Here is a 13,566-nt window from a genome sequence, read left to right as displayed (position 1 = left end):
GAGAATCCGTACAGTATTTGTAGGTGTCGTTATATTTGCATACACGCCAGCTTTGTTTCGCTCGTTCAGTGAAGGAGACTATAGTACCATGGCCTTATTCATGACAGCTGTGTGGTGGATGGTTTTTTTTGGCAGAACAAGAAATATGATATCTAAACTCTGCTCCTTTAAAGCACTGCGCGGTCTAAAGGTTCTACTAAATTATTTTTCACAGGGAAGCTATGCATAAATATTTAAAGATGATCCTCCCAACTATCACTCTGAAAGATATTGACTTGAACATCTCGTTTACTAACACAAGAACACACAAAAACACGGTTGCTTCTGTTGTGTGATAGAAGTGAGAGAGAGACAAAAGGGCAGGATAGACAGGGAGGTTAGCCAGTTTATGTACCGGGTGGCTATCCTGGGCTGGGGAAAGGGTTAAAGGGAATAGGAGAAAGAAGAAAAAGAAGAACAGAAAAATTCACACAGTAACGCGATGCTACGCGCTACAACATTCAAAGACGGTCGCACAATTTGCATGTCCTCAAAAACTTCAGCAAAGCTCATAAGGCCTTGAGTGCCGAAGCCCACCTGGACCAGTGTCCTAGAACTTTTCCCTCTGTGAAGGGGTGATTGTCCAGTTTTTCTAGCGCGGTCAAGAGCACTTTTCTTGGCACATTGTAACGGGAACAGTCACAAAGGAGGTGCTGGATCGCCTCCTCGCAGCATAAGGTGTCGCAAGTAGGGCTGTCGGCCATTAAAATGCGGAAGGAATAGGAGTTCATGAATGCCACGCCGAGCCACAGGCGACACACAAGTGTGGCTTCCGCTCGTGTTAACCCTGCTGCAAGACGGAGTTGCAGACGTGGATCCAATCTGTGGAGGCGTGCGTTCGTGAATTCACTGGTGTTCTGCAGATTCTAGGTGAGCTCGCGGGCGAGGGAGCGAAAACTTGTCGCTGCATCTGTTCTTGACAGTGGTATTGGTGTAATATGAGCACCATCGTGGGCCAATCGGGCAGGGTCATCCGCACTGTGATTTCCCGAAATTCCGCAGCGACCAGGTATCCACCGGTAGATGATGTTGTGCCCCTTGTCAGTTGCGTGATGGTGGAGTAGTCGGATGTCTACGACTAATTGCACATTAGGTCCTTGGATGAAAGGGAACATCAGACACTGCAGAGGTGCCTTTGATTCACATAAAATGAACCATGAATGAAAGGGGACATCAGACACTGGAGTCACATAAAATGGACCTTGGAGGATGGATGATGGACAATGATTTGTGACAGATAAACTCTAGCGCAGCACGGATAGTTGCGAGTTATGCAGCCGTCGATGATGTAATGTGAGACGTATTGAATTTGATGGTCACAGACTGCGGGAATTACCACTGCTCCAACTGAACTTTTATGGGAGACAGAACCGTCCGTGTAAACGTGGATGCGTTCTTTGCACTTGTCATGTAGGAATGAAATTACGGTTTGTTTGAGGGCGAAAGATGACATCTCCGTTTTCTTTTTGATGCCGGGAATGACAAGAAGAGCCGGAAGTGGATGGAGGCACCGCAGCGGTAGAAATTATAGTGTTGTAGGCGTAAAGTTTGACGGTAAAGTTCCATGGTCGGTGGCAATAATCCTGCTAAACGCTGAACGAGCTCGAGCGGCGAGTATGGAGGCGAGATGGTGTGACGAAAGTCGGCCGAAGTGCCTGATATTCATCCTTAAAATGTCGACTTTAATATACGCATTTATGGGGTGGTCATGCGCGATGGCTATTGTTGCTGCTGTGAATGCACATCTTGGAAGACCAAGGCAAATTCGCAGAGCTTGAGCTTGCACAGTCTGGAGGACACGAAGGTTGGTCTTACCGGTCCCACGCCGTACAGGTAAGCTATAGCTTTTGAGTGCTAGGAACACTGCGTTATAGAGTTGGAGCATCGCACTCACAAACGCACACCATGATTTTCCCGCAAGAAATCTGAGCACGTGGGTTATCATGACTAGCTTCCTTTTTAGGTAGGAGGTATGAGGACTCCAGGAGAGGTCTCCATCTATTATCGCTCCTAGAAAGCGGTGCGTCTTCTCGAAGGCAATAGGCTGTCCATTAATTCTGACAACGTATCGTTTCATTGCTAAGCGCGTGAAAGCAAGCATAGAGCACTTCTCGGAGGACATCTCCAGACCTCGTGCTCGAAGATAACTTGATGTTAGTGTGGCCGCTTCCTGAAGTCTTGCGCGCACCTGGGGACGCGTCGCTGCTGATGACCAAATGCATATCTCTTCTACATAGGTCGACACATGGACGGATCGCGGAAGGGTATGAACCAGGTCTATGAGCACGAGGTTAAATAGAGTGGGGCTCAATACGCCGCCTTGTGGTACGCCACGGTAGTTGTTATGTTGTGATGAAGCAGTATCCTGTGTTTTCACAAAGAAAGACCTGTCCTTCAAAAAGCTGTATAACCACTGAAAGGCAAGTCCAACTAGGCACTGATGTACTCATACTTCTGACAACATTGGGTAGAGGCTCGTGCTCAGGTGGCAGTCCTTGATGTCGACGGCTTGTCCGTTCGTGAACAGGAGTCAACTCGACCGGACTTTGTACTGAGCTTGTAGACGCTGTTCGATCTGGGGGTGGTAGCAGGTACCGCGTCCCTCCACCAGAGAAATGTAACGTAGATTGAAGACTGAGTCCTGCAAAATATACACTTCTCTTTAATGGCAGGCCAGAAGAAAAGCGTGTAGCTTACGCGTTTTATCGTCTTTCATGGCGCTGACCTTTGCGCGCACCGTCTCGCGGTGCGGGAGCCCGGCATCATTGTGTCGATATGCAAATATGAGAGATTGTCAAAGGCTTCCTCCAGGTCAACTCCCATGATGGCTCTGACATCTCTCGTCTGAACGTTGACAATTTGATGGTTGATTGACTTCATGGTGTCCTGGGTCGAAAGTGTTGGCCGGTAGCCAATCATGTTGTACGGAAAGAGACCGTGTTCTTCAATGTGTTTGTGAATGCCGGTGTTAATGATGTGTTCGCCATTTGCCCATAGAGGAAGTAAGCGATATGGGCCTGAGATTAGACATGCTCAAGGGGCGTCCCGGTTTCGGGATAGGAATGACTGACGCCAGTTTCCACGATGCCGGGATGGCGCCCGGTTCGCACACCCTGTTAATATCGTCCGTGAGAGTTTGTATGGAAGCATCGTCCAGATTACGGAGGAGGTTATTAGAGATCCCGTCCGGGCCTGGAACGGAGCGCCCATTCAGCCCTATGAGGGCCTATCTCTCTTCAGCCGTGCTGGAAGGTTCGTCTAGAGGCTCCGCGTGCGAACCCTCGTAAGGCGGATAGTCGGCGTCGCAAGAGAGATTAATCGGCAGATATTGTAGCGCGAGTTTTTCGAGTATTTCTTGGTCTGAATGTTCCTGTTTGGCCACATGGAGAATTTTGTTGATTGCCCCCTTTGGTTGGATTTCGTGTTTGATTCATTCAGAAGGTGCTTGAGCAAGTTACATTTGCTCCCCGTGCGCGCCTGGCCATCAACCGAGTTATAAACCTCGTCCCACTGTTGCCTAGAGCGCGTCTGACAGTGCTGCTCAACCTATTGATTCAGCTCAGCAATCTTCTTGCGGCGCCCACGGTTGAGCTTTTGTCCTTTCCACCTCACTAGAAGGGCGTTTTTTTAGCTTCGAGTAATTGCGCTAGATGGCTGTGCATTGTCGACCTTAAGATCAGTAACTAGGGACTTGGTGGCCGTAGCCACATCCTGTTTGAGTGGTGCTACGCAGTCGTTGAAAGATTCCAGTGATTGGCGGTCCTCAGCAGCTTGCTCGTTGTTTTTGCGGAAAAGGTCCCAATCCGTTAATGTAAATTCCATTGGGGCCTGTTCTTTACTTCCATCGAGGTGGCGAGAAAGTAGTGATCACTGCCGAGACTTTCGTTAAGGTTGTGTCAGGTTACCGACCCCCAGTTGGCCACGAAGCTGAGATCCACAGTAGTCTCTCTGGAGCCTGAAGTGCCAATTAGGTATGGAAGGAGGGATCAGTGTTTAAAGTGAGGTTGTCGTCCGAAGCCGCCTGACATAGATCTCCACCCTCTGCGTTAGTGTGGTTATATCCCCACTCCTGATGCGGGGAATTAAGTACCTGGCAATTATGAGTGGGCTACCGCCTGCCTTTCCGACTGCCTAGGATATGAGCCACGTGAAGCCTTGTCTCGTGTCCCTGGGAGTTCTGTAGATGTTGAGGATGACAAGGCTGTACCTAAACTACCTGCATGGTATAACTCTTTGGTCAAACCATGCAGGTGTGACCAAAAAATCATAAAGCTGAGCACTATTAACAAGTGCTTAGTTTTATGGTGGTTCAAAGAAAGATCGTGAACTATGGTGGTGAACTTCTTCGAGGCAAGGGCGCAGAAGCCCCTTTTATCCTGTCCGAAAAGACAATGAGACCTACAGCCCCATAGGGTGAATGAGCCCGTCAACGTATTTAGGAGTAGGATAATGTGCGGCTTGTTCGGATGAGATCTCCTCCTTTAAGCTCTGATTAACAACTGTTCCATCGCCAAATTAGGATGTTACTAGGTCGACCCTCCATGATTTATAATTTCAATGGATTCTTCCCTGCGGCGGATTTCTAACCACCGAAACCGGCGATGCAATTCCAACCGCGGATTCGAGCGCTCCTACTCTCAGGCTCACAGCAGAAAACGCTTCGCCAAGGGTCTTCAGCGTATTCCTCAATTCGGTCTGAAACTCTTTCATGTCAGTTCTAAATTCCATAACCTCAGATTTGAGCTATTTCAGTCCCTCATCTTGTAAGGGCTTTGACAGGGCTCTCTTAGCGAAGCGCCCGGCTACAGGCGCCGGCGACGGGATCTCAATAGGCGTGTCTACTGTCCCTGATGCGGGAGCCTATTGCGAATGCGGCGACGTGGCCGCTAATTTTAGTTCGTCTACCACTGCTTTAAGACGCTCAAAGGCACTCCTTAGCAAACCGTATTCGCGCTCGAGTTGTGCGATCGTAGCCGCGCCAAGCTCTGGCAGTGGTGATACTTTCCTCATTACCGTGGGTGACGTTCCCTTGACGCAGGCCTTGGCACAGTTGGTCCAGCGATTGTCCCCAGCGGGTGGTGCTTGTACTCGAACGGGAGGTGGTCCCCTGGATCAGGAGCGCTCCTGGAGCGGGAGCACCCGCTTGGCGAAGAGCGTGGTGCTCTCGATGTGGATCGGCTGCGGCTCTGCGCCTAGTCAGCACCGGTCGGCGCAGGTGGTTTGGCGCGCTCACGTTCGCGTCTTCGTCTGCGAACCACATGCGGTACTTGTAATCGCTGCTTGCACAGCTTATCCGATGTAGGGTGCGGCCCTCCACACAGGGCGCACTCGGGGGTTCACGTGTGATCCTCGGAAGGGGGATAGCTTCCCGCAACTTCTGCAAATCACGTACTGAGGCGCCGGGCAGACGTCGGCCCGGTGGCCTAACCTTGCTCATGCGTACCATACATCCGATTATCGATGGTAAAGCGCACACCGTAGCATACTTGGCCCCCACATGTCACAGCTGGGCACCTTGGGGCCGTCGAAGAGAATGACGACCGTTGTAGGGGTCTTTATGCGCTTGACCTGCAGTGCTCTGCAGTTTCTCGGTTGAACAATCATGCTGCTGAGCTGCTCTTTATTAAAGACCAGGTCGACGCCTCTGACGACCTCTTTACACGTGTTGTTCGGTGCGGCCAAGTAAGAGCTGACCTAATAGCTAGCCATCCCGACTATGGCTACTTCAATTATATACTATGCTCGGACATTCATTTCGGGCGGCGTAGGTAACGAGAATATTCTGCATAGGGTTGGGACACAATGTCTTCGGCTATCTCAGCCGGGCTGAGTTGTGCTGCCACTGCCAGGGCTTGGGCCACTTTGAGTTGGCTAACATTCTTTACGTTCAGGCCACTTCAAGCTCTAACGATGGTGCTATAGTGCTCCCTCGGTAGACGGGGAAGTCTCGATGCGGCGGCAAGACACTTCTTCACGCCGGCGAAGGTGCGGCTTCCGTTGGAAACGTCGCCACGTGTTGGCGAACTTCCGTACCCGTCTTGTACGAGCTCACCGTGTTGCTTGCGCTTTGCAATGGCCGTGGTACATACCTACTCAAGGCACTCTTCGGGTGCAACGTCCTCCCCTTGGACTTCAACTTGAATTGACGTCTTGTAGGAAAAGCATACCCGCGTGGGGGCAGAGTCGCCTCCGCAGCACTTTCGCCAGGGGAGTAAGCCGAGCTGTTGCAGGCCTAGTGGCCGTCCGGCGTCGTCTGGCAGAGAAGCTCCGAAAATTCGGTAACAGGACCACTCACCGAGAAAAGTCTGGTATCGACGTGATCCTCAGAGCAAACTGCGTCGAATGACGTAAAGTTCACCCACAGGAACTACAAATTTCCAACCCAGAACATTGAAAGTAACGTGAACCAATGTGTGCACATTCGTACTGGTCGGCTTCATCTTCCTTAGCTCGGATGCTCCTATCTAAATACAAGTAAAATGAAATGAATTTTTCTTGGATAGGATAGGATACACTTTATTGCTCTAATTTACAGAGTCATGCAGTGGTCAGGCCAAGTGCTTCCATCTTCTTGTCGATGGTGACTCCCGTCTTGCTGGGTTGGCGCCCCTATTCCACGGCACCACTGAGCGTGGCTGCTCGTCGGGCATGGTGTGCCAGCCCCCGTTGGAGGCATGGGTTGCCGCTGGAGAGCACACTCCCCGTCTGCTCCGCACTCGGATTTTCTATATTGTAGAATGTTTTGTTTTTGCTCCATCAACCACGGCACCAAATCTGACGAGGTTTGTTGCATTTAAAAGAAAAACTTTAAATCTTGTGACTGTTTGTTTCGAATGTTTTATTTATCTTTGAAATATATATTCTGAACTTCCTTTGATATTAATGTTTTTGTAGATATCTTTTTTATTGTTCTTTTTATCAACTGGCCGCAGAAATTTCGCTTTCTAGAATTTTGTTTTACCTAATAATTTTTTTGCAATATAGGTTTTTCGAAAAAGCATTTGATTATGCATGATATGCTGTGCTGCAATGTGTGCTGCGTTAAAATTTTTTGTGGTAGCGAAATTCTTTCCCGAGACATACAAAAAGCTAGCATTTTATCGCGGTAACGAAAGAGTTAAGTGTACTAACAAATTAACTTAGGTATTTGTAGGTGTTATTTCTTTGCAGATTTCGGCTGAAGCTCCCTGTGTACTGATGCGGCTTTTTTACTGTGACCCTCGGTCGACTCTACAAAAAAAATTGTCAACTTATATTTCGCGGGCACAAACAATGTAATATAGATGAGTCGGATACTCGGTTTCGACCTCATGCGTGCAGAGTTACAAAGAAAGCTGGAACATTCCATGTGAGATATCTATTGTACGTATTAAGTTTCAACATGACGTTAGCTGGGACAGAATGGCACTAGTGGAAGTTCTTTTGGTGTTTAACTGTCTTTATAACATGCCCATTTCTGAAAGGCACTAAACATTTTTTTTTCAATACCATAAATATATGTAAGAAAATTGGGAGGTTGTTTGAACTTGGTCTTTAAGAGGAAGCTTCAGCTCGGGCCCAACTCCGACGCAGCCTATTCAAATACATGTTAAACGCCAAAGCGTTTTTATGACATAACACAACCGATTTTCATGAAATTTGTTGCATTTGAAAGAGAAAGTTAAATTCTAGTGACTGTTGGAAGCGGAATTTCGATTTAGGGCTTGAATTTTCTTAAAACGATTTTCAAATATTTCACCGTTTGGAAAAAATAGAAGCACAAAGTTTACAAATTCACAGCTCTGCATCAAGAACTGATATCGCGGTTCTGTAAACGCCATCCATTAGATTATTCAAAGCGGACAAATTTGATATGTATTTTACATCTTACCTGAATTTGTTACGCTGGTTATATGGGCTCTGCAAAAGTTACATTTCCCTATTAATAAATTTTTTTAGCGTCAAGTGTAACATACCAGTTTTGTCCGCCTTAGATGTACTATTAAATGCAATTCACAGAATTCTATTATCATTTTTTGTTGTGGGGTTAAACAGTTGTAAACTTGATAGTTTCGTTTTTTGAAAAATATGGATATTTGCCAATGTTTATTAAAAATTGACGACCTCACTCAAAAATTTAAAACCAACAGTCACTAGATTTTAAGTTTTTCTTTTAAATGCAATAAACCTCGTAAAATTTGGTGCAGTGGTTGCCGAGAAAAGCGAATTCTCCTTTTAGATGTATTTAGATAGGAGCACCCGAGCTAAAGCTTCCTCTTAAGAGCGGAAAGCGATAGCATTCAAAGATCCCTGACTGCTTGTCACGCTTCCTGGCAACTGCGGTGCATGTAACAGTAATGTTTACTGGGAAACGCTCGCAGCGAATGCTATGTACGAAGTTGGGCTCTCTTATAGAATCGCGGGCTCTTGCGTGGGCCTTGATGCGGTGGAGGCGAGGGTCATCTGGAAGTGTTGCAAGGAAATGGGCGCACCACTCCTTGCCCTACAAGGTATTCGCACTCTGGCGAGCGCGAATGGCGGACGCCGTGACCGATCTATGGATGGGAGAAACACTGAAAAAGTGGGTTGTTTGAGTTTTTGCGTAACAGAATTACGTTATCTCTTGTATTCAACTTTCCATCCAACGCTATCTTGTCTGAAGGTTGCGTGTAAGTCGTACTTTACGATTATTCTGCATATTTTAGCTTGAGAAATTCAGTTCGTTCTGTAACTTCCTTGCGCCATATGGAGGGCCTGGGTACGGGTGTTCCGAAAATATTTTTGCCGAAAGGACGTTCGACGCTGAACGCCGCATGCCAACGCCGCATTTTCTGCGAGACGGGGACCTTAACGCTGTCGCGTTAACAGTCTCTCCAATGCTGTTTACTGCATCGTTAGAAGTATTCACGCTATTAGACTGGGAAGGCTGAGGAGAGAAGATCAACCGGAAATATCTCCACAACCTTTGGGTTGCAGATCAGATTGTCTGTTCAGGAACACCGGAGATCTATTGCAACAAAATATCGAGCACCTTAAGCTACAAAGCGTAGAGTAGGGTTCCAGATTAACATGCAGAAGACCAAGGTAATGTTCGATAGCCTGGCAAGGGAAAAAGATTTTGTATTTTATTATCACCAGCCAGGCTATGTAGCTTGGGAAGGAGTATCGTTATATAGGTCAATTACTCACAAGGGACCCTGAACATGAGAACGAAAATTGCAGAAGAACAAAATTGGACTTCAGGGCAAACGGAAGGTGCTACAAATCATGACTGAAAGTTTACCACTGTCTTTGAAATGGGAAACGTAAAATTCTTCCTATATACCGTTGTGAAAATGTCGGGCAGAAACTTGGAGGTATAACAAAGAAGCTCGATAGCAAGTTGAGAACCAGGCGAAGAGCGGTGGGACGAGAGATGTTAAGCGTAAGGTTAAGGAATGCAAGCAAGAGGTGTGGATCAGGTTGCAAACGGGGATAGCTGATACTCTCTTTGATATTAAGAAAAAACTAATAACAGAGCTTGGCAGGGGGTTGGGAAGAATGGGTGTTCTGAAAAGGGCAGCGCAGTCGAGCACGGCAGAAAATTAGGTGAAGTAGTGAAATTAAAACCTTTGCAGGCGGAAGTTGTAATCAGCTAGCGCACCAAAGGGTAATTGGAGATCGCGGGGAGAAGTCTTTGTCCAGCAGTGGACATAAACTACGCTCATGATGACGATGTATATAGAGCACGCTAGACAGGTGGTCGGTCACGTGCGGTTACCTTACCTGGGCTAATAATGGCACCATAGACAAGGTCATGGCACTCTCCAGATTTCCCCGATCCGTAGAGTCCAAGTTGACAGCCTCCAAGTATCCGACTCGGAAGCCTGCCCTTTGTAGAAGAAAACATGGTCGTTACATGATCTAAACAGACTGTGACACATTAGAAAAATTTAATTAACCTGCGAAAGAAACGGCATAAAATCAGTTCTTGAAGCCACAAGCTATACCTTGAATTGCTGCCCAGCAGGCTCTCTCGCACAAAGCTAAAGCTATGGCTGTCGCCTTGCGTTCTTTCGGTTTTTCATCCTCCCACCAATGACTCCTGGGGAATGATGGAAGTATAAAGCGTGGTGGAGGTGTCGTACTCGTCTTCTGCATCCCTATGGCAGGGTTTTTAAGTTATTCCTAGTCCGTCTTTTTCAGATCGTGCTAGCGCATGCGCCGTGTCCTAGTGGTTGCCCGCAAAACGTTTTGGAAGGCTCGCGCGCGCGGCCGCGGCACCCGACATCGGGGTATTCCTCAGAAAAAGCATTTACAATCTCACCGACGCACACTGCTGCAAACACTCGTGCCGTGTACCGCGCTGCAGCTCCACTGGTAGCTCTACCTCCGTGTTGAGCGGAAAACGTGCGTAGTGCAAGATCGCAACTCCACTTCAAACCATGAAGCAACCATGGCTTCCTCCGGAGCGCGCCCTTAATAACGTAGCAGCCGCCTTTATTTAATGGCTAGCAAATTTATCGAAAAACCCCGGCATTATACTTCGGCGACACTTCGAAAACATCCCGTTGCTAACGAAGCCTTCTTGCAGTGTCGGCCCTCACCTGCTCGTGGCGCCTGGCATCACATTCTCGTTTAAGTCGCGAGTCTACACGAGCCTAACAAGACGCTGACGTCAACGATTGGCCGAGTATTCAGCACAGAGTGTCGCCCAGACCATTTTATCATACCAGGCCGACAACCTCATAACTGACGAGCGCGAGTTGTCGTGGTACGATGGGCTTTCTTGTCGATGGCGGCAAGAAAATCAGCGTGCCGACCATCGTTCGACCGAACCCAGCGCGATTGGCCATCGAACCGAGACGCGATGGCCGCAGCGCTTGTATATATAATCATTCGCACAGAAAATACCTCAGATAATGCCTTCGAATGTGATCTGCAGAAGCTGCAGCACTCTCAAACCGTGCGCATAAAATTTGAGCCAATGTTGACCCTGTTCAGAGGAAGCTATAAGGGTTGGTGCCGTCGAGTTCGTCCACGCGCTATAGGTGGACCTGAACTTCACAAACAAAAACAGTTAGGACTTAGGAAACTGATTTTACAGTTGCCCTCAACCCACCCTGGTTTGTTAGTGGATATGGTGTTGGACTGCTAAGCACAAGATCACGGGATCGAATCCTGGTTACGGCGACGGCATTTCAGTTCGGGCGAAATACAAAAACACCCGTGATTTAGATGCGCGTTAAAGAACCCCAGATGGTCAAAATTTCCGGAGTTCCCTACTACGGCGTGCCTGAAGTTCTGCTGTTTTGACATTATTTCATATCACCAGAAAACAGCTTCAGCCTCCCAGTTTTAGTATCGTTGAGCTCTCGCCAGGCCTGAATGGACTCGACGTAGAAATGGCGGTCACATGAGACGTAAAGCGTGCTCACGCCTCAGCTTCTGGCTCGGACGTCGTCCCGGATCGCCACGCCGAGTTACAGCGGTCAAAGAAACCTCGTCCTTCTTCGGGAGGGTCGAAGTGTATTCTGTGACGTGTGTAGTGCATGTACCCTGGAATTGGTCCCTGGGTGCCGACTCGAACTCGACCAGGTCAGTTCAATAGCACTTTATTACTAAATATGACTGACACCCTGAATATTAATTCATTAAACGTACAGGGGTTTAGAATACCTATAAAACAAGTCGAAATTATCAGCCTGGTCCACACCAGTAAAAAATGCGGGATTTTACGTACCAAAACTACTTTCTGATTATGAGGCACGCCGTAGTGCAGGACTCCGCAAATTTCGACTGCCCGGGGTTCTTTAACGTGCACTTTAATCTAAGTACACGGGTGTTTTCGCATTTCGCTCCCATCGAAATGCGGCCGCCGTGGCCGAGATTCGATCCCGCATACTTGTGCTCAGCAACCTAACACCATATCCACTGAGCAACCAGCGTGGGAGCTAAATATTGTGACTTTCTGGGTTTACAAGAAGCAAATTTATTTCACCATTGAACATGTTCTTCCTTTGAAACGTACTTTTAACTTGCTTTTTCTCTTTCGCGACATCACGCTCTAGAGAAGTCGGTATTATTATTTTTAATAGAGCTTTCTTGCGAGATCTTCTTGTTTTTCGTGATGGGTCAGAGCGGATAAATGCATGTGATGGTGTGGTATCTTCATTTAGGTTACGATTTTGTGAACCTATGGACCGGCGCAAGCCAGAAAGTCCAATCATTGTTTTCGTGACCTAGACGTGTATTTGCTGGACGGTCGTCACGTGGTGCTTGTTGGTGATTTTGTGTTTTAGAAACGGGAGCAGATGTGCAAGCCCCGGACTGGGGTCGCCCTGATTGGAACGCACAGGAGTTATGTCGCCTCGTGAAGCACTTTTTGTTGCTAGATACATATGGACTTTTTCATGGTCCTTCATTTGTCTGGACGTGGCGACGCGGTGCGTCGTCAAGTCGGTTAGACCGTGCCTATTTGCCAAGCAATTTGGCTCTGTATGTCTTGCATTCTGATGTCATAACTTTACCTTCATCTTCTACTTATGTTTCCGGTAACAGACCAGTTATGCTTCAAGTTTGCTTCCCCAGTTGCTCATCAGGAAAGCATTGGCGCCAGAGTCTTGGGCACATCTCTATCTAGATGTGACCGAGAGTCGTGGGACGGACTCAAGGTGCAGTGGCGTCTGTATTGTTCAGTTGAAGGACGTGCACTGAGACGACGTATGTCAGAAGAACTGACGGACACTGCCACAATGCTCCGCATTGCTCTTCGGGTCAATCGACGGACTCCGATCATGCGGTCATTGCAGCGTAAGCTACGGAGGCGTTTCCAACGCCTTATTGCAGCACCGTCTTTGTCAGCTGCTGCTTGGCCAGTCAGATGTAATTCATCTGCGCACCCTGAAGTTCTGGGCTTTGCAAGACACTAGTTTTTAGACAATCGAATATATTCGGTTTGGCGGACCCAGGAGAAGTTCTTGTTATGTCACCTCCCGGGCGTAATTATTCGCTCTGTGTATCACCTTTTGAAAACATGGTGCGTACAACTATGCGAATTGCTTAGTGGCCTGCGTCAGATTTCACCTGAGGTCGCTGACCGTCTTTGTGCAAGACCGTCAGCTGGTGAGGTGAAGGTAACATTATCTTCCATGAAGCATGGCTCGGCCCCCGGGCCAGACGGGTTACCCGTTGAGCTTTATCTAATATTCTGGTAAGATAGTGGTGCCACTTCCGTATCTTTGAGAAGCTTGAATTTGCGGCTAGTTTTCGCGACGGTCGTATTGGGCTGATACCTAAGCACGATCTATCATCAGTTCGTCCAGACGAATGGAGGCCAATCACGCTTCTCAACGTTGACTACAAGCCCTTCACAACTGTTGTCACTCGACGCTTACGAAGTCGAATGCCTTCCTTAATAGGACATCAGGCATGCTCGGTCCCTCGCATAGAGATACATAATCTTTCCTTCGTTACGCATAACGTAATCACGTATACGATGACCAGGTTAGCACGTGGTCTCTTAATTTCCCTAGATCGAAAACAGGCATTCGATCGCCTTGAACATAG

The 13,566-nt window shown here is 47.9% G+C and overlaps 1 protein-coding gene across 2 annotated transcripts in view; it reads right to left on the bottom strand.

The window, feature by feature from the left end:
- LOC126524141 (alanine aminotransferase 2-like) overlaps window positions 1–13,566 on the bottom strand; it is a 101,289-nt gene that overhangs the window by 27,224 nt on the left and 60,499 nt on the right. For both annotated transcript variants that reach the window (XM_055067309.1, XM_055067310.1), the window contains exon 5: window positions 9,784–9,889. In XM_055067309.1, coding sequence (XP_054923284.1) covers window positions 9,784–9,889 — 106 coding nt within the window. The remainder of the gene's footprint in view (window positions 1–9,783; window positions 9,890–13,566) is intronic.

Source organism: Dermacentor andersoni, chromosome 3 (genome assembly GCF_023375885.2).
Source record: "Dermacentor andersoni chromosome 3, qqDerAnde1_hic_scaffold, whole genome shotgun sequence".
NCBI classification, from domain to species: Eukaryota; Metazoa; Arthropoda; class Arachnida; order Ixodida; family Ixodidae; genus Dermacentor; species Dermacentor andersoni.
This window is presented reverse-complemented; position numbering and strand designations above follow the sequence as displayed.